Source organism: Schistocerca gregaria, chromosome 1, assembly GCF_023897955.1.
Source record: "Schistocerca gregaria isolate iqSchGreg1 chromosome 1, iqSchGreg1.2, whole genome shotgun sequence".
Classification (NCBI taxonomy): Eukaryota; Metazoa; Arthropoda; class Insecta; order Orthoptera; family Acrididae; genus Schistocerca; species Schistocerca gregaria.
Window position 1 is genome coordinate 291,915,754 of NC_064920.1, and position 23,452 is coordinate 291,939,205.

The 23,452-nt window shown below is 44.2% G+C and overlaps 1 protein-coding gene across 1 annotated transcript in view; it reads right to left on the reverse strand.

The window, feature by feature from the left end:
* LOC126343223 (coiled-coil domain-containing protein 13-like) overlaps positions 1–23,452 on the reverse strand; it is an 89,694-nt gene that overhangs the window by 43,855 nt on the left and 22,387 nt on the right. The window contains exon 5 of the mRNA XM_050001925.1: positions 13,668–13,844. Coding sequence (XP_049857882.1) covers positions 13,668–13,844 — 177 coding nt within the window. The remainder of the gene's footprint in view (positions 1–13,667; positions 13,845–23,452) is intronic.

The window sequence follows — 23,452 nt, forward strand, 5'->3', positions numbered from 1 at the left end:
ACTACCTGTTGATGATCCAACTGCGTGGAGGGTCGCGTAGGGCACTCCCTAAGTAATTAGAAAAATACTGTCTGTATTTTGGGTTCCGTACGATCTTGCAACGACGTTCTTGTAGGTAGTTCCAAAAGTCGAACACATCTTTAGGTCCATCGTGAAATAAGTAGTGTACCGCATGCGCACGGATCCACGTAACAGCGTTGGTCTTGGCACGCGGGAAATACTGTTGATCCGGAAATAGTAGAAACCGAGGTGTAATGTGTTCCGGAATCACTGGTAGAAAATACGACAAAATTTGTCGCACCAAGCGCCATACGTCTTCTGTCGCGCCACATGTGAGACGGTGTTCGTCCGTGTCTGGTATCCCGCAGTCTACGCAGAGAGGCGATTCCGCCATGTTTATCTTGTGGAGGCGTGATCGGGTGATCTGTTTACCATTGACTGTGATATACCATGTGGATCGGACGGCTGTGTCCAGTGTAACCGCGTTAATCGTCTTCCACACCACCTTCCAATTAATCTGAGGGTTTTTGGTCTCCACGATGTTTGGTGGGCGCCTCTGCTGTAGGACATGATATATATCCCGCGCCGACGCCTGTTTCGTCGTTGCTACTGCGATACGGACATAGCTGTGTTCAATGTAAAAGTTCCCGAAGTAATAGAAGGGTGGGGGTATGTCTTGCGTCGTCAGTGGGGGCATAAGGGAGGGCGGAGCTAAGGACTCCAACAGCAAACCTGTCAAACTTTCCGCGTGGTAGCGCCACAGCTTGATGTGTGAGCTGACATACAGGGCCACAGCTCTGTCGTGGACATGGACTAGACTAAGACCTCCCCTTTCTGGGGGAAGGGTCAGTGACTCAAAACTGACTTTGAAGAGCATGTCTGTACTGACGTAGGCTCTGAATGCCGCTAATAGACGTCGAGCCATCAGTAACGGTATTGGAAGAACACGCGCTATATGTGGAAGGCGCGATGCGAGGTAAACATTGACGAAGTGTGTCCTTTGGAGAAAGTCCAGGGTCCGCAGACGAAGGTTGAAGATCTGGACCCGAATTTTTTCTAATAAACGGCGGTAGTTAAGAGCCGCAGAGCGCCGTATGTCGTTGTGAAACTCTATTCCGAGACATTTGATAGTGTCACGAAGCTGTAGGGGTTCGACACACGATGGGGTCAACCCGTCTCCTATGGCCATGGCGACGGATTTGGCGACGTTGAGACAGCTGCCGGAAGCCACACCGTACGTGGTAATAAATTCTAGTGCTCTGTTGACATAGTCGTGATTGCGGAACACGAGGACCAGGTCGTCTGCATATGCTGTACAGCGAAATGTGACGTCACGTAGGGTAAGACCGGTGAGGCGTTGACGGAGGCCACAGAGGAGCGGTTCCAGTGCCATAGCATATAGTAACGTCGACAAGGGGCAGCCTTGACGCACGGAGCGGTAAATCGCGAGGGACTGCGAGAGACGTCCGTTAACGAGCACTTTGGAAGTCGCCCCTCGGAGGAGGCGCATCACGACATCTGTGAATTGCTGTGGGTACTGCATATTCTGGAGAACGGACGTTAGGTACGCGTGATCCACTCGATCGAAAGCTTGGCTAAAATCTAGTGATGCCAACGCTCCCGGGATGCGGCGTGCCCTGGCTAGGGCTATTAAGTCGCGGTATCGACACAGTGCTGTGTGGATGTTGTTGATACCCCCTAGGGAAGTCTGATCTGGCGAGATGACGTAAGGTAGGGTTGGTCGTAGACGGTTTGCTAACAGTCTGGTGAATATCTTCATGTGGCAGTTGACGAGTGTTAGCGGGCGGTAATCTTGTATTCGAGCCCCACCTTTAGGTTTGTGAACCGGTATAATTATTCCTTCTACGAAGGTCGCAGGGAGCGGCACCGCGGGGGACATAAGTTCCCGACAGATGTCTGTTAACTTGGGAGCCAGTAAATAATGGAAAGTTCTATTAAACTCCACAGGGAGACCGTCCGGGCCAGGAGATTTATTCGCCGCTCCTTTACCGATGGCATCGATAACTTCGTCTTCCGTAATGTCGTTCAATAATTCAGTTTGTACATCCTGTGGGACAACGCCGTAAACTAGTTGTGAGACTGCTGTCACCGTCGTTGGGTCGGAACATTGAGCAGAATAAAGTCGTGCGTAATGGTCGAAGAAGGCTGCAGCAATATCGCGTTGTGTGGTGTGACGACGGCCGTCCTCAGTGGTGACGGCATGTATCAGCGCCCGTCTTCGCAGTGTTCGTTCTCGGATGACGTGGTACATGGTGGGTCGTTCCGTTGCGAGTCTGTCTTGTGTTCGCGCTCGGACGATCGTCCCTTCTAGGTGGCCGCGCATATGGGCTACGATCTGTGCTTTCGCACGCTGAACTGTCAACTGTCGTTCCGGTGTGGGTGGCAAGGAGGCGCATTCGCGAAGGACGCTGAAATAAAAATAAAGGGTCTGCCGCCTCCAAGCAGCAGTCTCACGACCATACGTAATAAAAGTTCGCCGTAGAGCCGGCTTGGCGCAGGTTAACCACCGACTAATCGAGGTAGGATACGTTGGGAGACGGCGGACGCACAAACTCCACGTGCCTTCGATGGCGCGTCGACAATCCGGAGAAGCGAGATGAGCAAGGTTTAATTTCCAGTGATGTTGGCTACGCCACACCCGTTGGCGACGAAGGGTGACGGCTCATATATAGGCCTCGTGATCAGAAAAGGCTACTGGCCACACCTCCACGTCACTCACCGTTGCCGCGAGAGAACGGGAGACGTAAATCATATCGATGCGACTAGACGAGTGACTCGTGAAATGGGTGTATCCAGGTCCATTTCCTCGAACATGTTCCCACGTATCTACCAGCTGGAGATCGTCGATGAGTGTTCCAAGTTCGGGGCACGGTGAATGGCGTGGCAGCTGATCTTTAGGTGCTTGGGTGCAATTGAAATCGCCCCCTAATATCAAGTCATCGTGCCTGCCCTGAAAAAGGGGTGCTATTCCTTCTGCGAAGAAGAGCGATCGGTCACGACGGCGATTCGCTCCGGAAGGAGCGTACACATTAATAAAGCGGACGCCTTGCACAGTTACGGCCATTCCTCTACCGTCGGGGAGATATCGGACTTCGTCCGCCTCGAGGCCCTCTCTGAGGAGAATTGCGACTCCACTGTTAGTTGGCGAGGCGTGGGACACATGAACCGTATAACCATACATCCCTGGGAAATCGGCGACGAAGACTTCTTGGAGAAAGACAGTGTCAACGTCTGCTGCATTGAGCATGTCTTGGAGGAGCGACAACTTCGTAAGTGTCCGAATGGTGTTAATGTTGATGGTCGTTAAGCGATAAGTCTGTAGATCGTCTCCTGCGGTGGGGACCGCCGTCAGTGTCGCCGTAAAAGGTGGGGCCTGTGATCTGCTGGCCGCGTCCGCGCCGTCATCTGTTGCTACTCGGGAGGGGCCGAGTTGTGGGAGGAGAGACCCCTCTCCTCATCCACCACAGCGGCCGTAGAATCGTCTTTAATGTCATCCGCCCAAGGTCCGTAAGTTAACGGTGGCTGCGGTAGAACACTTATGGGCTGAGTGAGTAAGGGTGAATCCGCAGTTGTTTCCGGTTGTGTACCAACGGCTGGTAATGTGTTGGCCATCCGTTTGCCCAAGAGAGCGGAATCGGGTTTGTCAAAATCAGACAAAGTGACCGGTGAGGGCGATCTCGAGTCATCCATTTTCCTCGTCGTTTTGTCGGCCGTCCGGTCGTCAACTGGAGAAGACGTCCGCTGGAGGCAATCGTTTGAGTGTGTGCGACGTCGCTTTTTATGTTTTCTCGGTGACCTTTGTTTGCGGACGTGGGTTTCTGTGTCCGAAAGAGCTTGTGGCTCCAGTATAGGATCCCCCTCTGGTAGAAAGGCAGAGGTTGGTACAACCCTAGCGTCGAGTTCCATTCTCTCGTCCGAATCTTCATGTGGAATCGATGGGCGGCGTTCTGCAACCTCTGCAGACACCGTAATGGTGTTGGTCAATCCAGGACCGGCGACAGGCACGCATTCTAACGCTTCCTGTCTTCCTGGGGGTTGTCGTCTGTCATGACAGTCGATCGTGTCACGTCTGCGTAATTGAGAGGGAGGGCCGTGAGCGTAGGTGGTGGTGTCGTGTCATGCAATGGAAGTTGTGTAACCCGACGTTGAATACACGCCAAGCGCACATGACCCTCCTGGCCGCAACCAGAACAAGTACGAGGTTGTCCGTCGTACATTATCATTGCTCGACAGCCACCTATGACTAAGTAGGACGGCACATGTTTCTTTAATTCAATTTTCACTTGACGGACGCCGTTGAGGACCTGGTACGTCTCGAAGGTGTTCCATTTTTCGGCCACGTGACTAATTACCGTCCCATAAGGGCGGAAAGCTGAGGTAACGACCTCCGGTGGTACTTCGAAAGGGAGTTCGAAGACTCTTAGTGTGCGTAATCCTAGTCCAGCATGGTCAACAGTAACCTCTCCGATGTGACCATCGGAGTGTTTGAACTTGAGAGTATTCGCGCATCTGTTCACAACTTCGTGACATAACTCGTCATCGACTATCTTGACGTAAACGACGCTACTTGTGATGGATAGGTGGATACCGATGATGTGCTGTGTTGGTATTTGAACTTCGTCACGGATGAATCGTTCGACTTCAAAGGCTCGTGGTCGTGCGTAGTCGGGCTGGAAGGTGATCTTGATGGTAGCTTTTCTGTACGAATGAGCCATGGCGACTCAGTGTTAACGGACGCGAGTATTAGCTGCGGCGAGGAAGTAAACAAACTAGGCGCGCTCGCGACTCTGCGGACGGGACGTAAACAAGACGTCCTCGCCGCTCACCGGTCGAAAGCAGACTGAAAATTTTTCACTAGAGGACCATTCAGCTATCTTTTTTTTTTCTTTCTTTGTATTTTGTTGCGTATTGTTCGTTGCCTTTGGTCTGCGCGGACGTCACAAGACATCCATCCACGTTGATCGTTGATTCCTTTACTCAGTTTTTTTTTTTTTTTTCCAGAGGGCGAGCAGCCCTCTGACCGAGCCGATGTTGGTGGATTTAATTTCTAGTGAAAGGTTGTGCCATCTGTCACAGTAACTGAGATATCAATATTTCACTATCAAAAATGGTACACAAGGAAGAAACAAATTAGTATTTACGCCATCTGTCATGTTTATTCATTAAAAGTGGAAGCAGTTGTTTCGTTGCACAGTTAGATGTGAAAGAAAACATAAATTCCATTGCCGTATATATGCAGACTGAAGCGACGGACAAAACTTTGTACCAAGGCTAGATTTGAATCCAGGCCTCCTGCTCACTACATACATACGTTAATCACTACGCCACCCTGCACAATTGCACAGAATACTCTAACACGCCTCCCTCCTCAATTCAAATTCACATTCCCGCATCAGCTCAGCTCACTAAACTCACTAAACTCGAACAGTATTTTCATTTGTCGCTTCAGTCTGCATATATACTTAATAGATGTTTGAGATTTTAAAAGGTCGCCGCAACCGTATAGTCTTATTTGATTAAAGCAACTATGCTTAGGTTTCAGGCAGGATCCACCGTTTCTTCCGATACTGAGGTGTTATTCCAATACAGTTGGAGACCCTCTGCAATGTAGTTAGAATTTAGAGGGAGTACCAAGTGGGCTGAGGTGTGAATGGGAATTTGCTCTGAGGATGGAGGCGAGCTAGGGGAGTCCGTGCAGTTCTGAGAAATCATTGTTCTAGGATGGCATAGTGGCTAGCTCACCTGCCCAGTGAGTAGGAAATCTAGGTTCGGATCACGGTCTTAATACAAATTTGCATTTGCTTCTTCAGGATTCATATATACATCATAGATGTTTGAGGCTTTAGGTGGTCCTTTGATAAATTTCTTGATCCTATTGTATCATTGGTATCAAGAAGTTGTATACATAGATAATGAAATATAACAGTGATGTCTTCAAGAACAACTGAGCGAAGTAGAACGGTTAAAGTACACTAAGATGACAAAAGTCATAGGACAGCTATACACACATATACAGAAGGCTCTAATATCGCTGACACAAGGTATAAGAAAGCAGTTCACTAATGGAGCTGTCATTTGTACTCAGATGATTCATGTGAAACGGTCTCGGATGTGATTAAGGCCCACGCGACGCGAGTTAACAGACTTTGAACGCGGAATGGTATTTCGATCTAGACACATGGCAGATTCTGTTTCGGGAATAGTTTGGTAATTCAATATTCCGAAATCCACCGTGTCAAGAGTGTGTCGTGCATACAAATTTCTGGCATTACCTCTCATCACGGACAACGCATTGGTCAACGGCCTTCACTTAACGAACGAGAGGAGCGGCGTTTGCGTGGAGTCGTCAGTGCTAAGAGACTAGCAGCTCTGCATGAAATAACCGCACAAATCAACGTCGGATGCTATTACCTTTGCTAACAGCACAACACTGCCTGCAGCGCCTCTCCTGGGGTGTATCAGTTGGGCCCTAGACGATTGGAATACCGTGTCCTAGTCAGATGAGTCCCGATTTCAGTTGGTAAGTGCTGATGATGGGGTTCCAGTATGGCCTCGTATAGAAATTGTCAAGAAGGCACTGTGGCTCGACAATGATGTGGGCTGTGTTTACATGGAATATGCGGGGTCCTCTGGTCCACCCGAACCGATCTTTGACGGGAAATGGCTCTGTTCGGCTACTCGGAGACCATTTGCAGCCATTTTGGACGTCATGTTCCCAAACAAAGATGTAATTGTCACCGGGCCAGAATTGTTCGCGACTGGTTTTAAGAACATTATGGAAAATTCGAGCGAATGTTTCGTCCACCCAGGCCGCCCTGCAAGAATCCCATAGAATATGTATGGGACGTAATTCAGAGGTCAGTTCGAGCAAAAAACCCTGCACCGGCAACACTTTCGCAATGATGGACGACTGTAGAGGCATCATGGCTCAGTATCTCTGCAGGGGACTTCCAACGATCTGCTGAGTCCATGCCACGTTGAGCTGCCGCACTACGCAGGGAAAAAGGAGGTCCGACGCGATATTAGGAGGTTCCCCACGACTTTTGTCACCGTAGTGTACATCTGTATTCCTGCTTATTATCGTACTTTAGAAATCTGACGGACCGTAAAATTTACAATGCATTCTTCAACAAGAGAGGTATGTTTGGTTTTTGAGAATGAAAAGTATACAGTAGATTAGAAGAATATCGGCAAGCGGTAAGGGGGCAGTGGGCAAACAGCTGATTCGCGCGTTCCCTTACGAGTAGAGTTCATGGTCAGAACTGTTGTGTTTCTCAACTGACGTTAATGGTCTCCTATTTCTTTCATTTTTAGGATTCAGTAGCTAAATCGGTAAAAACGGAGCACTTGTAGGATCACTTTATTATCCGTCAGTCCGTCCGATTGTTAGCAGTCCTTCTATTCAGGAACGGCTAGATGTTTTGAATTGAGATTTATGTCACGTACTAAGGCCTATGACCCTTTACATGTGTAAAAAACTTAAGTTTTATCTCAATGCAGTCATAAGATACGGCTGTTAATGAAACGTAAGATTTTATGTTGACTGTGCTACAAACATAGCACCATTCTTATCCATCATCTATCAGAGGTCATTGGAACAGCGGAAAGTTCCACGGGACTGGAAGAAGGCCCAGGTCATACAAATCTATAAAAAGGGTACAAAATCGGATGCACATAATTACCAGCCAATTTCACTGACATCGATTTGTTTTAGAATCATGGAACATATTTTGTGTTCAGACATAATGACCTTACTTGACTCTGAGAAGCTTATCTGCAGAAACCACCACGGTTTTAGGAATGCAAGACACAGCTGACCCTCTTTGTGCATGATATACAACAGCCTGTAGATACCGCCTCCCAAGTTGATGCCATATTTCTCGACTTTCGAAAGGCTTTCGACTCAGTTCTTCACTGTCGCTTGCTCCAAAAAGTGCTCGCTTACCGCCTATCCCATGACATATGCGGGTGGATGGATAGTTTTCTAACAGGCAGGGAACAGCATGTAGTCCTGAACGCGGTGACTTCAACGGAAACAAGCGTAACTTCAGGTGTGCCCCAGGGCAGTATAATAGGTCCGCTGCTTTTTACCATTTACATAAAAGATCTGATTGATGGTATTGACAGCGGCATTAGACTGTTTGCCGATAATGCTATAGTCTATAGGAAAGTAGTATCACACGAAAGTTGTGAACAAATCAATGAAGATTTGCAGAAAATAAATGCGTGGTGTAATGATTGGCAGTTATCTTTCAATATTAGTAAGTGTAACTTCCTGCATATAACAAGGCGAAAAATCCCCATTAATGTACGAGTACAAAATAAATTCCCAGTCTTTGGAAGTAATAACATCCGTCAAGTATTTGGATGCGACTATTCGAAACGATCTCAAATGAAATGATCAGATTACACAAGTAACGGGCAAGGCAAACTCTAGATTGCGGTTTGTAGGTAAAACCCTGAAGCGATGCAATCCTTCAGCAAAAGAAATAGCTTACAATACGTTAGTTCCCCCGGAGTAGACAACATTCCATTGGAACTACTGACGGCCTTGGGAGAGCCAGTCCTGACAAAACTCTACCATCTGGTGAGCAAGATGTATGAGACAGGCGAAATACCCTCAGACTTCAAGAAGAATATAATAATTCCAATCCCAAAGAAAGCAGGTGTTGACAGAAGTGAAAATTACCGAACTATCAGTTTAATAAGTCACAGCTGCAAAAATGAAAAGAAACCAGATGACAGTTATAAGAGTCGAAGGACATGAAAGGGAAGCAGTGGTTGGGAAGGGAGTGAGACAGGGTTGTAGTCTCTCCCCGATGTTATTCAATCTGTATATTGAGCAAGCAGTAAAGGAAACAAAAGAAAAATTTGGAGTAGGTATTAAAATACATGGAGAAGAAATAAAAACTTTGAGGTTCGCCGATGACATCGTAATTCTGTCAGAGACAGCAAAGGACTTGGAAGAGCAGTTGAACGGAATGGATAGTGTCTTGAAAGGAGGATATAAGATGAACATCAACAAGAGCAAAACGAGGATAATGGAATGTAGTCGAATTAAGTCGGGTGATGCTGAGGGAATTAGATTAGGTAATGAGACACTTAAAGTAGTAAAGGAGTTTTGCTATTTGGGGAGCAAAATAACTGATGATAGTCGAAGTAGAGAGGATATAAAATGTAGACTGGCAGTGGCAAGGAAAGCGTTTCTGAAGAAGAGAAATTTGTTAACATCGAGTCTAGATTTAAGTGTCAGGAAGTCATTTCTGAAAGTATTTGTACGGAGTGTAGCCATGTATGGAAGTGAAACATGGACGATAAATAGTTTGGACAAGAAGAGAATAGAAGCTTTCGAAATGTGGTGCTACAGAAGAATGCTGAAGATTAGATGGGTGGATCACATAACTAATGAGGAAGTAATGAATAGGATTGGGGAGAAGAGAAGTTTGTGGCACAACTTGACCAGAAGAAGGGATCGGTTGGTAGGACATGTTCTGAGGCATCATTTAGTATTGGAGGGCAGCGTAGAGGGTAAAAATCGTAGAGGGAGACCAAGAGATGACTACACTAAGCAGATTCAGAAAGATGTGGGTTGCAGTGGGTTCTGGGAGATGAAGAAGCTTGCACAGGATAGAGTAGCATAGAGAGCTGCATCAAACCAGTCTCATGACTGAAGACCACAACAACAACAACGTTAGTTCGTCCAGTTTTAGAGTATTGTTCGTCTGTATGGGACCCTTACCTGTCGGGTCTGATTCAAGAGATTGAGAAGATCCAAAGAAGAGCGGCAACATTCGTGACTGGTACATTTAGCCAACGCGAGAGTGTTAGAAATCTCATAGAAAGTTTGAAGTGGGACACACTTGTAGATAGATAGCGCGGAAGGGGCTGCTCACTAAATTCCGAAATCTGAACTTCGCCTGTAGAGCATATATATTACCACCAACTTTCAAATCGCGCAATGATCACCATTCAAAGATAAGGAAAATTAGAGCTCATACAGAGGCGTTCAGACAGTCGTTTTTCCCTCGCGTGGGACAGACGGAGGGATATATGACCTGTGCGAATTGTGCCCTCCGCCACACACCGTTTGGTGGCCAGCGGAATATATATGTAGATGTAGATGTATTTTGATACCTTGCCAGTATCGATATCGATAATACGTCTAACTCATCAAAATTCTCGATACTGGGATGGTTGAACTACCTACATACATACATAACCCTCGGTGCGTGAGTTCTAGTCTCACGTATCCGTAATTTTTATCTGCAGTACCAGTTCCAAAAGATAGTTCTGTTGAAACATGAATGTAGACATTATCACGCAGATGTAAACAATAAACAGACCAGAAAACCTTATAAGTGACCATTCTTTAACTGAGTCCATGAAAACGTATATGGTGACAAAAAAGCACACTGAAGATGTTGCATATACAGTTGTTTTTGTTTTTGCGATGTTCAGTCCGATGAATGGTTTAAAGCAGTGTCCAGGCTACTCTATTCGATGCATGTCTTTTTTTCTATGGATAACTACTGCAACTTACTCGTACATGCATTTGAAACTTTGTAGAGTATTTGCACCTTGGCCTTCCTCTAAAATGTGTACACCGTTATCAAATTGACGAATCGTTCAATCTTCAGGATGTGTCCCATTAACTAATCTCTTCTTTTGGTCAAGTTGTGCTATATACTCGTATTTGTTTTTCCCGAAACAGATTCAGTCCCACCACATTTGTATTCGACCTACCTTTCTTATATTTAGCATTAGTGTATATTTAAAGTTCTTCCATCCTGTTTGAACGTCTTATTGTCTACCTTGCCCTTCTGTACAAGACTATACTCCAGAAAAAATACTTCAGAAAAACCTCCCTAGCACTTAAATTCATATCAGATGCTAAAAAACTCCTCCTATTCGGAAATAATTTCTGCATTTTATATCGTTTCTGTTTTGGTCATTATCAGTTATTTTGCTGTCCACTTTTAGTGTCTACTACTTTTAGTGTCTTATTTCCTAACAGAGTTCTATCAGCATCGCCTGATGAGATCGTTAAATTTCATATGGGTGTGAGAATTAAAATAACATCTATTACTATAATTTATGATCTCGCAGTGGTCTTAGACGAGTGAAAGTAGGCAATGGTTGTTAACGGCATCGTGTGACTGTTTTTAGTACAGACGCTATTATCTTTGTGTTTTGAACTAAATGTCAGAATGACTCTCATTTAACATATTTATTTCAGTAGTTTAGTTTTATCAGATATACTGCAGCTAAGGAACAATACAGGTATGGGCGATAGGATCACACCATGCGGTGTTAATTACCGTTGCTCATAAAGTTCGGTGATTGTTCTTACTCCAAATTCAGTGGATGTATCTTAGGCAGAAAAATAGAGTAAAAAACTCGAATCAAGCATAAATAATAAATTTTCCAAACACTAATATGGACCTTACAAGAGGTCAATGTGAGTGACCCTGATGTCAATGCCTTTCTTAAACAGTAATACAAATTATGCTATAGCTACATTTTATGACTGAGAGTTATAATCTGTCTGGGCCTGGCTAATCTGTTGTAGATGCTGTGAAAATTAACTTGACCCTTGCGCAGTACTGCATTCTCATCCTTGAGCACTCGCTGAGCCCAACCCTCTGTTCCACAAGGGGTGCTCACCCCTGATGACAGTCACATGTGCACCTACGCATTTCGAGCGTTCTCGTTGCTGTCTCTTTACTACATGGCATGGCAACACAGTTTTAGTGCATCGTATGTCCAGCGAAACTTCTGCTTAATAAGGCATGTATAATTATATGCAATCCCATTACATTTCATGTTGGAAGAAGAAAGCAATGGAGCACAGATATCATTAAAAAGTGGAATTGTAACAAGGGTAAGCTACTCGTGTCGCACAATAAAGAAAATAAAGGAGAAGGAGGGGAAACAATGCTACAAGTACTTCTCGAGGCTTCACTTCTTCAGGAAAGATGTTGACGAAAAAGAAAACTTTGTATTTAAGTAATAATGATGGATCCAGGGGACTGTCTAACTTCCACATGACACATGTTTTTAATTTTACATTTTAAGTATAAAAGTAAGTGACGTTGTTCACTACACTACATTTTTTACCTTTTTATGAGATTCCTTTGTGGCACTCTGTGGTCGCTCTTGTATTGCTTTAAGTGATTGTTTATGGATTGGGTATGTTGCCTTCAATTTTATTTTGTTTTATTATTTATATATTGCTTTGTCTTTTAATACTTAGGCAAAGAGGGATGAATATAATTGCCTGCTGGGCAAATTAGCTATTATAAAGAATGGACCTACACTCATTTAAACCGTGTTTTATACTTTGACAGTGGTTGCGTATATTTTAGAGATAATCTGAAATTTTTATAAGTAAGAATAGACAAAAGGTACATACATATAATAAAACAATAAAATCTGAAGGCACCATCTCGAATACTAAAGCTACCTGTCGACTATAAGTTACATCTTTATACAAATTTTTTGAAACAAGCTGTCAGTTGACGCTTCTATTAAGCGGTACTGAAGCAGAAATTTCTTTTATAAGTTTTAAGCTTTTTGGTGGATGCAACTTCGAGAATATTTTTTAACCTTTTCTTATCTTTCGTTAGCTAGGTGCTGAACTTGCAACAGACGCCTGTCTCTCTGTTTGCTCCTTTCGACTTAATTGCCGATGTCTGATGATGGCAGTAGCAGAAAAGTCGTAATAAAGTAAATTTTATAAGCGATCTAGACGGTTTTACTCGTAAAATACCCACAATGATCATTACCCATAGAGGGAACTCGTTTTCTTTATTACTTGTGTGAATGTCTATATTTGTCAAATTATTTGTTGTACTCATTTGCACACTCGCTAGCTGTAGCTTACAAGTTATCCTTGTCGACACCCCTGAGCACCACCTACAGTGATAGGAACCGACTTACTTCGTGCGCATTCTACCGCATTGTCTCGACTTTAGACAGCAGTGTCCGGCTGCAGCGTATATTTTAGAGATAATCTGAAATTTTTATAAGTAAGAATAGACAAAAGGTACATACATATAATAAAACAATAAAATCTGAAGGCACCATCTCGAATACTAAAGCTACCTGTCGACTATAAGTTACATCTTTATACAAATTTTTTGAAACAAGCTGTCAGTTGACGCTTCTATTAAGCGGTACTGAAGCAGAAATTTCTTTTATAAGTTTTAAGCTTTTTGGTGGATGCAACTTCGAGAATATTTTTTAACCTTTTCTTATCTTTCGTTAGCTAGGTGCTGAACTTGCAACAGACGCCTGTCTCTCTGTTTGTTCCTTTCGACTTAATTGCCGATGTCTGATGATGGCAGTAGCAGAAAAGTCGTAATAAAGTAAATTTTATAAGCGATCTAGACGGTTTTACTCGTAAAATACCCACAATGATCATTACCCATAGAGGGAACTCGTTTTCTTTATTACTTGTGTGAATGTCTATATTTGTCGAATTATTTGTTGTACTCATTTGCACACTCGCTAGCTGTAGCTTACAAGTTATCCTTGTCGACACCCCTGAGCACCACCTACAGTGATAGGAACCGACTTACTTCGTGCGCATTCTACCGCGTTGTCTCGACTTTAGACAGCAGTGTCCGGCTGCAGCCGCGCCTCACCTGGCTCTGCGCTGGGCTGACGCCGTGGTCTCCGCTGCTGGAGGCGGCCTGGCCCGGCTGCTGCTGCTGCTGAGACAGCCTGTCCTGGAGCTCCGCCACTCGCCGCTGCAGCTGCAGGATCTGCTGCGCGCGCCCGCGGAACGACCCCAGCTGAGTCACTGCCACCGCCTCCCCCACCTGCCAAACACGCTCATCTACCCAAAAAGAAAAAAAAACTACCCCCACTGCCTAACGGCTGTAGGTGGGAAAGTGGCTATATCTGCATCAGTAAATTTTACAGGATAGAAATTAAAAAAAGGAAAAGGCTCACAGTGGGTCATACACCAATAGTCTGTCTGTAAAATCTTATTTTATATTCAGTGGGACGAATTTATGAGAGTAGTTATGCTCCTCTCAAACACAAGTACTTATGTAATGAATAAGATATAATGGAAACTAACGTTTCACCATCTGCTCAAAGTAACAGACATGTTAACTAATTACGCTGCTCTTTGTATGAACTGGAACGCAAAAAACGAGACATTTAATTACAATCAAAATTATTCCAAATATTGGAGACATGACAGTACAAAAATGATTAGAATGACAGGTCTGTGTACGCACTTTGGCCATGAGGATTCAGTATGGTGTGAAGCCACCACATTCAGCTATTAGAACATCTACATGTCATGGCAGAGAATCAAAGATATGTTGTTGTGCAATAAATAGCTATGAGGTTTGTAGCTGCAAAGCAAAACATCAATAGTGGTTGCAGAAGGAGCAGAACCAACAAGCTGCTGGCCAACCACATCCCAGACATATTCGATAGGTGCTCCGCATTGTCCTGCTGAAATATTGCATGTGGAGCTGCTGCAGGAGGTGTACAGCCTTGGATTCTGCAACCTCCCTGATGTAACTGTTGTTGTTCAGTTGACCTCAACACAGAGGAGGCGATGTGGCATGCTATCGTCTACGGCACCCCACATCGTTCCACTTGGTGTTTGTCCTCTATGCTAGTCAACAATGCGTTTTTCCCGACTGTTTCCACCATGGTAGCGTCTATTTACGAGGACTGATCAACAAAGACGTAGACTGATTTTTTTCACAAATATTTGTTACTCCATTTCAGTGTTTAAATGATCTTTTTGAAAGTACTCACCTCCTACTTGAATACACTTTTCATATCGTCTCTGCCAGTCCTTGAACACATGGTTTTCTCAGTTTGTTGAGAATCGCCTCACTTTTCTTGATCTTTGCTTCTGAGATCTCAAATAAAATGCCCCTAAAGCTTTGCCTTTCGTGATGAGAATGAAAAATTCATTCAGATGTGGTACCCAGGTAATGCTGAACTGAACCAGAAGTTGCATGATTTAATTTGCGACAGAAGATCACGCATTGTCATGACGAAGTTTCCACCCACTCTGAGAAGGTTCTGGTCGTCTCCTTACAATGTGCTTCGTCAGTTTAGCCAATACTGACGCGCAGTATGCTGCTGTAACGGAAATCTGAGCGGTCATTGCCTACTGCAACATCATTGCTTGACAATCAAAAATGTAATCACTATCACTTTCCCTGCAGATGAAACAACTTTCGCCCTTTATGGTGCTGGAGAGTCTGTCGAAGTCCACACTGTGTTGGCTTGTTTTCCTTCGGGATCATAATGATGCAGCCGTCAATCATAACCAGCGATAATCGATTCCACAAACGCATCCCCTTCATCAACAAAGGGGCGTAACACCTCACACCTTGTCTCCCTTCACACAGCCTATTATTCGGGTGTCGACAAGCGTGGCACCCAACGGGCATAAACATGGCTCATATGGAGATGATCATGCATAATCGTGAAGAGACAGCCATATTAAATTCTCAACACTTCACTGAGGTTAGGTGATGTTGTTCCCTGATCCTAATGGAGAATCACAGGAGCTGTGCTGATGTTTACTTCAGTGACAGCAGAAGCCGAAACACTTCACTTAACACAGACAAGTCGGTCTTCTTTGACTTTCTTGAACCTAACAAGCACTGTTACACTGTTACACGAGGTGGTTCATCCTCGCTATAGGTTTGTTCCTGTTTTTCGCAAGTTTCAATGGCTATACCAATGATAATGATAATGATGATGTTTGGTTTGTGGGGCGCTCAACTGTGCGGTCATCAGCGCCCATACAAAGTCCCAGTTTGTACACAATGCAATCTAGCCGCTGTTACGAATGATGAGGATGATGAATTGATGGGGACAACACAAACACCCAGTCCCCGGGCAGAGAAAATGGCTATATCGTTTAAACGAACACAAAACGTTTGCGCAGTATTCCTCTTCTCGTGTCACCTCCACTGGCTGGTAACCGAAATGAAGAGAGCGTCTACAAAATAGAACTTTATTACCAACCAACCGATACGGGAGTGCTGTCGCCTGTGGACATGAAACCCTCTCTCTTCAAATACCCATGGCACAGATATGAAACTACCGCGGAAATTACAGGAAAAAAAATCAATGTCAGTCCTTGTTGACTAGCTGTTGTACGTGTGCACAGTGTTTATTCATCTCAATCAATACATCAGTCGAAGGCGTCAACTTGCTGCGGTCAGCACCCAGTGGCGCGGGTTGGCCCTGGCTTTGACAGCAGCAAAACCAGGTGGCGTGAGGCGACAGCCGCAGTTAGAGAGCCTGTATATAGAGAGAGTGGCCATAGCTGAAGTCGCCAGTGATTGGTTGATTAGCTTTGGCGCCATTTTTCTGCCAAACGTCTCTCATGCTTCCTATGTTCGCCGTGCTTTTGAGTTGAATTGAAGTCCAGAGGACTTTCGGAAACAATTAAAAGGTATTTGAATTATTGAGAGACTTGTTATGTGTTGTGCATGCATGTTCGATTTAGTTGTACATTGTTTTTAGTACGGAATTAGCGTTTGCGATCTTAAATACGAGTTGAAATAATGAAGCGTTTTGTGATGAAGTCGGTAGGCCAACATGTTTGAAGTAAACATGCTAGTAATTGTACAGTATTGTTTTTGACATCTGTAATTCGTTCTGCAGACGTTCGTAAACGATGCTAGGTTGTGCTGCATTTGGTTGTTCCAATAGAAGCGAAAGTGGATTTCGCATGTTAGAATTTCCACGCAATGGTTGCTGTAACATTATTCGTAGTAAATAATTGTAGGAACTCTTGAAGACAGTTTTTAATAGGCCTACTTACTGTGGGGTAGAAGGGATACGGTAGTTTTCTTGCCATATTTGGTCGTTATTACAGTAGCCTACATTTAACATTACCTGATTTTTGTAATCTTTTTCGTTTGTTATCTAGAGAGGTATTCAGTATATATATATGAAAGAAAGTCGTAAGCAGTTGTTTACTTGTGACATGCAAAAAGTTTGAAGACGTGACAAGAAGTACTAATACGTGTCACACTTTTTGCGTGTCACAAGCAAACATGTGCTTACGACTTTCATTCATCTGACGTAATACAGATACGTTAAGTCTTTAGCGTTATGCACTTCCGATACAAAAGAAATCCTATACACTTTTTTTATTCACTTTACTTTCATTGCAAAATGTGTAGTGAACGAACTTTAAAGGAGGCAAATGCAAGTAACGAATAATTTTTACAGCCACTGTATCAAATTTTCCTGTGCTGTACGTAGTAGGCTTCTATGAGTATATTATAGCTGTAAAGGAAGGCATTTAACGAATGATTTAGCCATATTGTCTTGTGCTTTTGATTCGGTGAGTGTGTACTCCACTACTCCGCTACTGGCCATTCAAAAGCCCCGCCCGCAGTTTGGCAGAAAAATGGCCGCCGTATCGTCCGGTTGGCCACTCTCTCCCTATACAGGCTCTCTGGCAGCAGTGGCACCGCACAGTAGGACGCCGCGGCGCGGCTCGTGTTGTAGCCATGTCAACAACGGTGCTACGTCACCTACTGAGTCAACACAGCTGGGCCCGCACTTGTCACACAAAGTGGCAGGGAAGAGAAGAGGCACACCTACGTCCGGAACCAAGGACCTCGATGTAAGATGCAGTCTCAGTGGCCCACAGATGCAAGTCTGCAGTAGCAGAGTGAATGCATCTAGGTAAGCAGCGGTTCGGCGGCAAGTCAGTTTCAGGTGCGAATCCTGGACCCTAGGAAAGTGCCCAGAAGTCGGCTGAAGTCAGCCAGAAGGTAGCCTCTGGGTGGAATGTGCCAACATGGTCTACAGCGATGTCATTGACACCACTATTTTATTTCAAAACTTTCACTTTATACTTTAAACTCTTTTCTCTGAAATTCACCTTCTCACAATTTTTCTAGGTCTCTTTTGAAAAATTCACGAACTGAACTAAACCACTGAGGTATACGATTTTTGTATTTCCCTAACAGATAAGCTATAAAAGTCTTTTATCTTTGTACTCTCTGAGTCTTGAATATTGTCAAAACACCACAGTTTGCTTCTGCAAGGCTTATGTTGCTCATGAATCTGCACCCTGAGCCTCTTTCTTGCATCTCTAAACCTTCTACGTCACCTCTGGTTTTTGTACTATTAGTAGATGTAAGTGTGCCAACATGTTAGACAGCTGTCCTGTATCTTGTTGCAGGAAAAAGAAATGAAATGAAAATCTTCCGCGGATCACCAAGACTATGTAAGAACTACAATACTATGACAAACAAGTTTTTGTTAAAACAGTAAGGAACATAATGAAACAGACCATATGGTTTTACGTTAGGACAGAAATATAGAATAAAACATCTTACTGTCTAATTAAGTGCAGGTTGGCCGACAAAAAATAAACAAAAATTCCCTCATTGGTGCGACTCAGTGCGACTTTTCAGACGTGCCTCGTTTTTATTTTGTATATGTAGACAAAACCATCCACGTCTCTGTCATTAGATGCTTTTACCTTAAAGCATTTCTGCAGTGTCAAGTACAGAACATTAAAGAATATGAAATAGCTTTGTCAAAAACGTGAACTTGCCTCATTTTTGCACTGTGATCTTCGTTTACTCCTCAGCACATTTTTTAGACACTTTTTTACAGAAATAGGGATGCTTGAAGAAAGAATAGAGGAGTTAACTGTGAGGATGTGGCCTCTGCATTCGGCACAATTTTATTGGATGTACAGCCGGCCGGTGTGGCCGTGTTGTTCTAGGCGCTTCAGTCTGGAACCGCGTGACCACTACGGTCGCAGGTTCGAATCCTGCCTCGGGCATGGATGTGTGTGATGTCCTTAGGTTAGTTAGGTTTAAGTAGTTCAAAGTTCTAGGGGACTGATGACCTCAGATGTTAAGTCCCATAGTGCTCAGAGCAATTTCAACCATTTTTTATTGGATGTACAGTACATGGTCCTCGAAGTGCTCTCGATCGACATCACCACTAAGTACCATGCAGTCATCTAATCGTCAGGAAGGGCCAAAATAAAATAAAAATTATTCAAATGACTCTGAGCGCTATGGGACTTAACATCTGAAGTCATCAGTTCCGTAGACGTAGAACTACTTAAACCTAACTAAACTAAGGACATCACACACATCCATGCCCGAGGCAGGATTCTAACCCGCAACCGTAGTGGTCGCTTGGTTCCAGACTGAAGCGCCAAAAATAAAAACTGAAACAACAATTACTAACAAATGACATCTCAAACTTCGGGGAATAGATATTTAACAATTACTGTACGACAACTCACAAGGATCGGTCGTTATACCGGGTGTTTCAGAACTCTTTCTCTGGTAACGAACATTCATAAGGCATAGAATATGACAGAGACAAATAATTTTTTTTTGGAACATTGTTCCAGGAAACAGCGCTCTGGTAATATTATCATTTATTTAGTGAACATAGTAGTGGTCGCGTATAAGTTGTTACTTTTAATTTGTGGATGACTGGTTTCGATCTGCTGCAGAGATCATCATCATCATCACATCATCATCATCATCAGACCTACACTGCAGCATTCTCAACGCCAGCACTGACGGGCCTGCTCTACGCCAGGGATTCCCACTACCACAAAGGAATTTAGATCTGATGATGATCTCTGTAGCAGATCGAAACCTGTTGTCCACAAATAAAATGTAACAACTTACACGGGACCATGACTGTGTTTACTAAATAAAACTTAGAGAAAAACCTTTTCGCTGCTATTGCACTAACTAATTCGGGTTATTGTGTTGATACATACTTGCTGTTATTTTGTTTGTTGCAGGGCCCAGTGGTGTAACAGCAGTAGGATCGAATATCATTTGCAAACACATGTACTCAAACCAAGAGAACGCCAAACGTGTTCTCATATCACGAGATACAGTCACAAAAAACAGTCCAGAGAAAATTCCAGACGGCATACCATAGACAGCCACCAGAAGTCAAATTAAAAGTATTAAGATATGCTATGCGAAGGTCAAGAAAACAGGGCCCGTCCGTGATTTCTCTAGAAGAGGGAAGCCTGGACCTAGTGTGCTGACAGTTCGACAGTGAGATGCCTTCGTAAGACTTCCAAGCTGTCAGTCCCCAGAGCTTCACGTGAGTTGCAGATTCCGAAGACATCAGTGCACCGCATCCTACATAGACAACTTCTTTATTATACGTACAAAATCCAGATCGTGCAGTCCGTCCAGCCAACGGATTACAGTGCTCGTTAAGGCTTCACTGTTGTCATATCGGCCGAGACTGAGGAAAACGATGGATATCTGAAACGTGTTGTTTTCTCTGATGAGACCACATTTCATTTGAACTTTGTTGTTAACCGAGCCAAAGCTAGGGTACGGAGGTTAGACAATTCCTGCGCTGTGTTTGGGATCGTCAGAGAAAGCCATAAGCTGAACGTGGGGTGCGGTCTTATGCACAGTAAAATCATAGGATCTTTTTTCTTCAGTGAAACGAGTGTCTTGAGATGTTGCCGTAACCAGTCTTCCCACAGAGTCAGGATATTCCAGACTTAATTTTTCAACAAGATTGTGCGTCACCTCGTTGGTGGTTAGATGTTCGTGCCTATCTGGATAAAACGTTTCCGGCAAGATAAATCGGGCGTGGTTGTCCATCACCGGACACAACACCACTAGATTTTTCCTTTAGGGTTACGTCAAGGACCAGGTTTAATATATACCAGCGAACAACATCGCAGCTTTACGGCGCAGAGTTACCGAAGTCATAGCATGAAATCCTCAAGAAATTTTGATCAAGACGTGGGTGGAATGGGAATATCGTTTGGATATCGTTCAGGGAACGAGATGAGCACAAGCCGGAATTTATTAGTTGTGTGCGTTTGTGTTAGCAAAAACTTGAATACGTTACTTGATCTTCAAGATAAACGATATGTATCTATATTTTATATTTTCTACCTTTTGTATGTTTGTAATCAGAGAAAGGTTTTTGGGACATCTTGTGTTTCTTCTTCCAGGTTCTCCAGAGAAAGTCAAAAATGCATCACATCAATTTCAGTCGGCACTTGGTCCACTTCCTTAGCTGAAATAGCCGTTACTCTGCTTATTTATACTCGTGAAGAATAATGTAGCTCAGTCAGGTAGGCAATTGGCAATGTGGAGAAAGGAGAACGCTGAACCACCTAGCACATGAGTGCTAAATAGGTACAGACAAAATATCCCAAACTTATAAGTCTTTTCACAGCTATAAGAGACCTTATTAACAGTGAAGCCTATAATATACACAGAAGCATGTTAACAGAATATGAAAACAGACCTCGATAAGTTTGTATCATGAGTGCTGAGAGCTAGAGAGCTTACTTGATGAATTGTATGAAGTAGAATTATTGTGTGTGTGTAGTGAGGGAAACAGTGTTGTGATTTGTGAGCGTCCATCACTTCCGACAGCATCACCTAAGGCATGATCTAAAAGGAAGTGTCGGGACATCTTCAAGACTGCAGATGATGCGATTTATCCATAAGAAAGTAGCACCGCCAGAAAACCGTATCGATTAGCGAAGAAATGGTTCAAATGGCTCTGAGCGCTATGGGACCTAACATCTGACGTCCCCTATAACTTAGAACTACTTAAACCTAACCAAACTAAAGACATCACCCACATCCATGCCCGAGGCAGGATTCGAACCTGAGACCGTAGCGGTAGCGCGGTTCCAGACTGAAGCGCCTAGAACCGTTCGGCCACAACGGTGGGCATCGATTACCAGAATGACTTGCAGAGCGTTCGTGAATTATTCGTGGGCTCTCGCAGTTGACTCTGAAGGTCAATAAATGTACATACACAGGGGAAAAAATCCACTGATGTAAATACACTATTGATGACAATTTGCTGGAAATAGTAACTCGACGCGGCATAGCCTCAACATGGCGTTGGAAGCCCCTGCAGAAATATTGAGCTATGTTCCATCCAGACAAATCCATAATTGCTAAAGCGTTGCCAGTGCAGGATTCTGCATACGAACTGACCTCTCGATAATGTCCATAAATCTTCTATGGAATTCATGTTGTGAGATCTGGGTCGCCAAACCTTTCTCTAGACCTGTCCATCATTCTGCTCAATAAAATCGTGAGCAATTGTGACCTAGTGACATAGTGCATTGTCAGCCATAAAAATTCTATCTTCATTTGGGAATGCGAAGTACGTGAACGGCTGCAAATGGTCTCCAAGTAGCCGAACCTCCAAAGGACGCAGACTATTGCATTCAAACACAGCCCACACCATTATGGAGCCACCACCAACGTCCATGGTAGCTTGTTGACAACTTGGGTCAAGAGCTTAGTGGTGTCTGCGCTACATTCGAACTCTATCATCAGCTCTTACCAACTGAAACCGAGGCTCATCTGACCAGTCGTCTAGGATCCAATTGTTATGGCGATGAGCGCAGGAGAGGCGCAGCAGAGGCACTCGCGCCGGTGGTCTGCTGCCATAGCCCCTTAACAACAGATTTCTCCACATTGTCCTAATGGATGCGTTTGTCGTTTGTCCCACAGTGATTTTTAAGGTTATTTCAGGCAGAGCTGCTTGTCTGTTAGCACCGACAGCTCTAAGCAAAACTCGCTGCTCTCGGTCGTTCAGTGAAGGCTGTTGGCGACTGCGTTGTCCGTGGTGAGAGGTAATACCTGAAATCTGGTATTCTCGGCACACTCTTGACGCTGTGGACATCGGAATACTGAATTCCCTAAGGGCTTCCGAAACGCCCCTGGGCAGCGCGCATATAGGCCGCCGCCGCCGACCGAGCTGCCTCACATTCTCCCAGTGTCAGTACTTTCAGTACGTCACATCAGGACTCAGTTCGCATTGCACTTAGTAGGTCGCACTGTGCTCTGGTCTTCCACAGTGACAGTCGTCGCCTTGCACCTTAGCTAGGTGCGGGAGAGCGTTAGTCATTGAATATAGTTGTGATATGGATGCTGACAGGATTCAAGAATTACTACATGTTATTTGTTTGTTGTTAACCACAGAACTTCAGACTGGACATAATTGAAGTTAAGTACTCAGTTGGTTCTGTAGTAAAGTTTATTTAAACAACGTGTGCATTTTCTGTTGTAGTGAGACGGAACCGGACATCCATCTATCACACCAACCTCAGCTCATCCAGCCAGGAACCGCAAAGCGTTACAAGAGGCACAGGGCACTACAATTCTGTGTTGATAGTCTCTTAATTCCCGTTGTGCAGCAATCATCACGTCAGAAACCTTTTCACATGAATCATCTGAGCATAAATGACAACTCCACCAACACACTGCCGATTTATCATGTGTACGCTAAGCAATTGTCGTCTGCATATGTGCATATCGCTATCCCTTCCGGAACGCTTACCAGTTAGGACTGATAGAAGTGACAGAGAAGATCCAACAAAGGGCGGTACGTGTTGTCAGGGAATTGTTTGATCGACAGGATG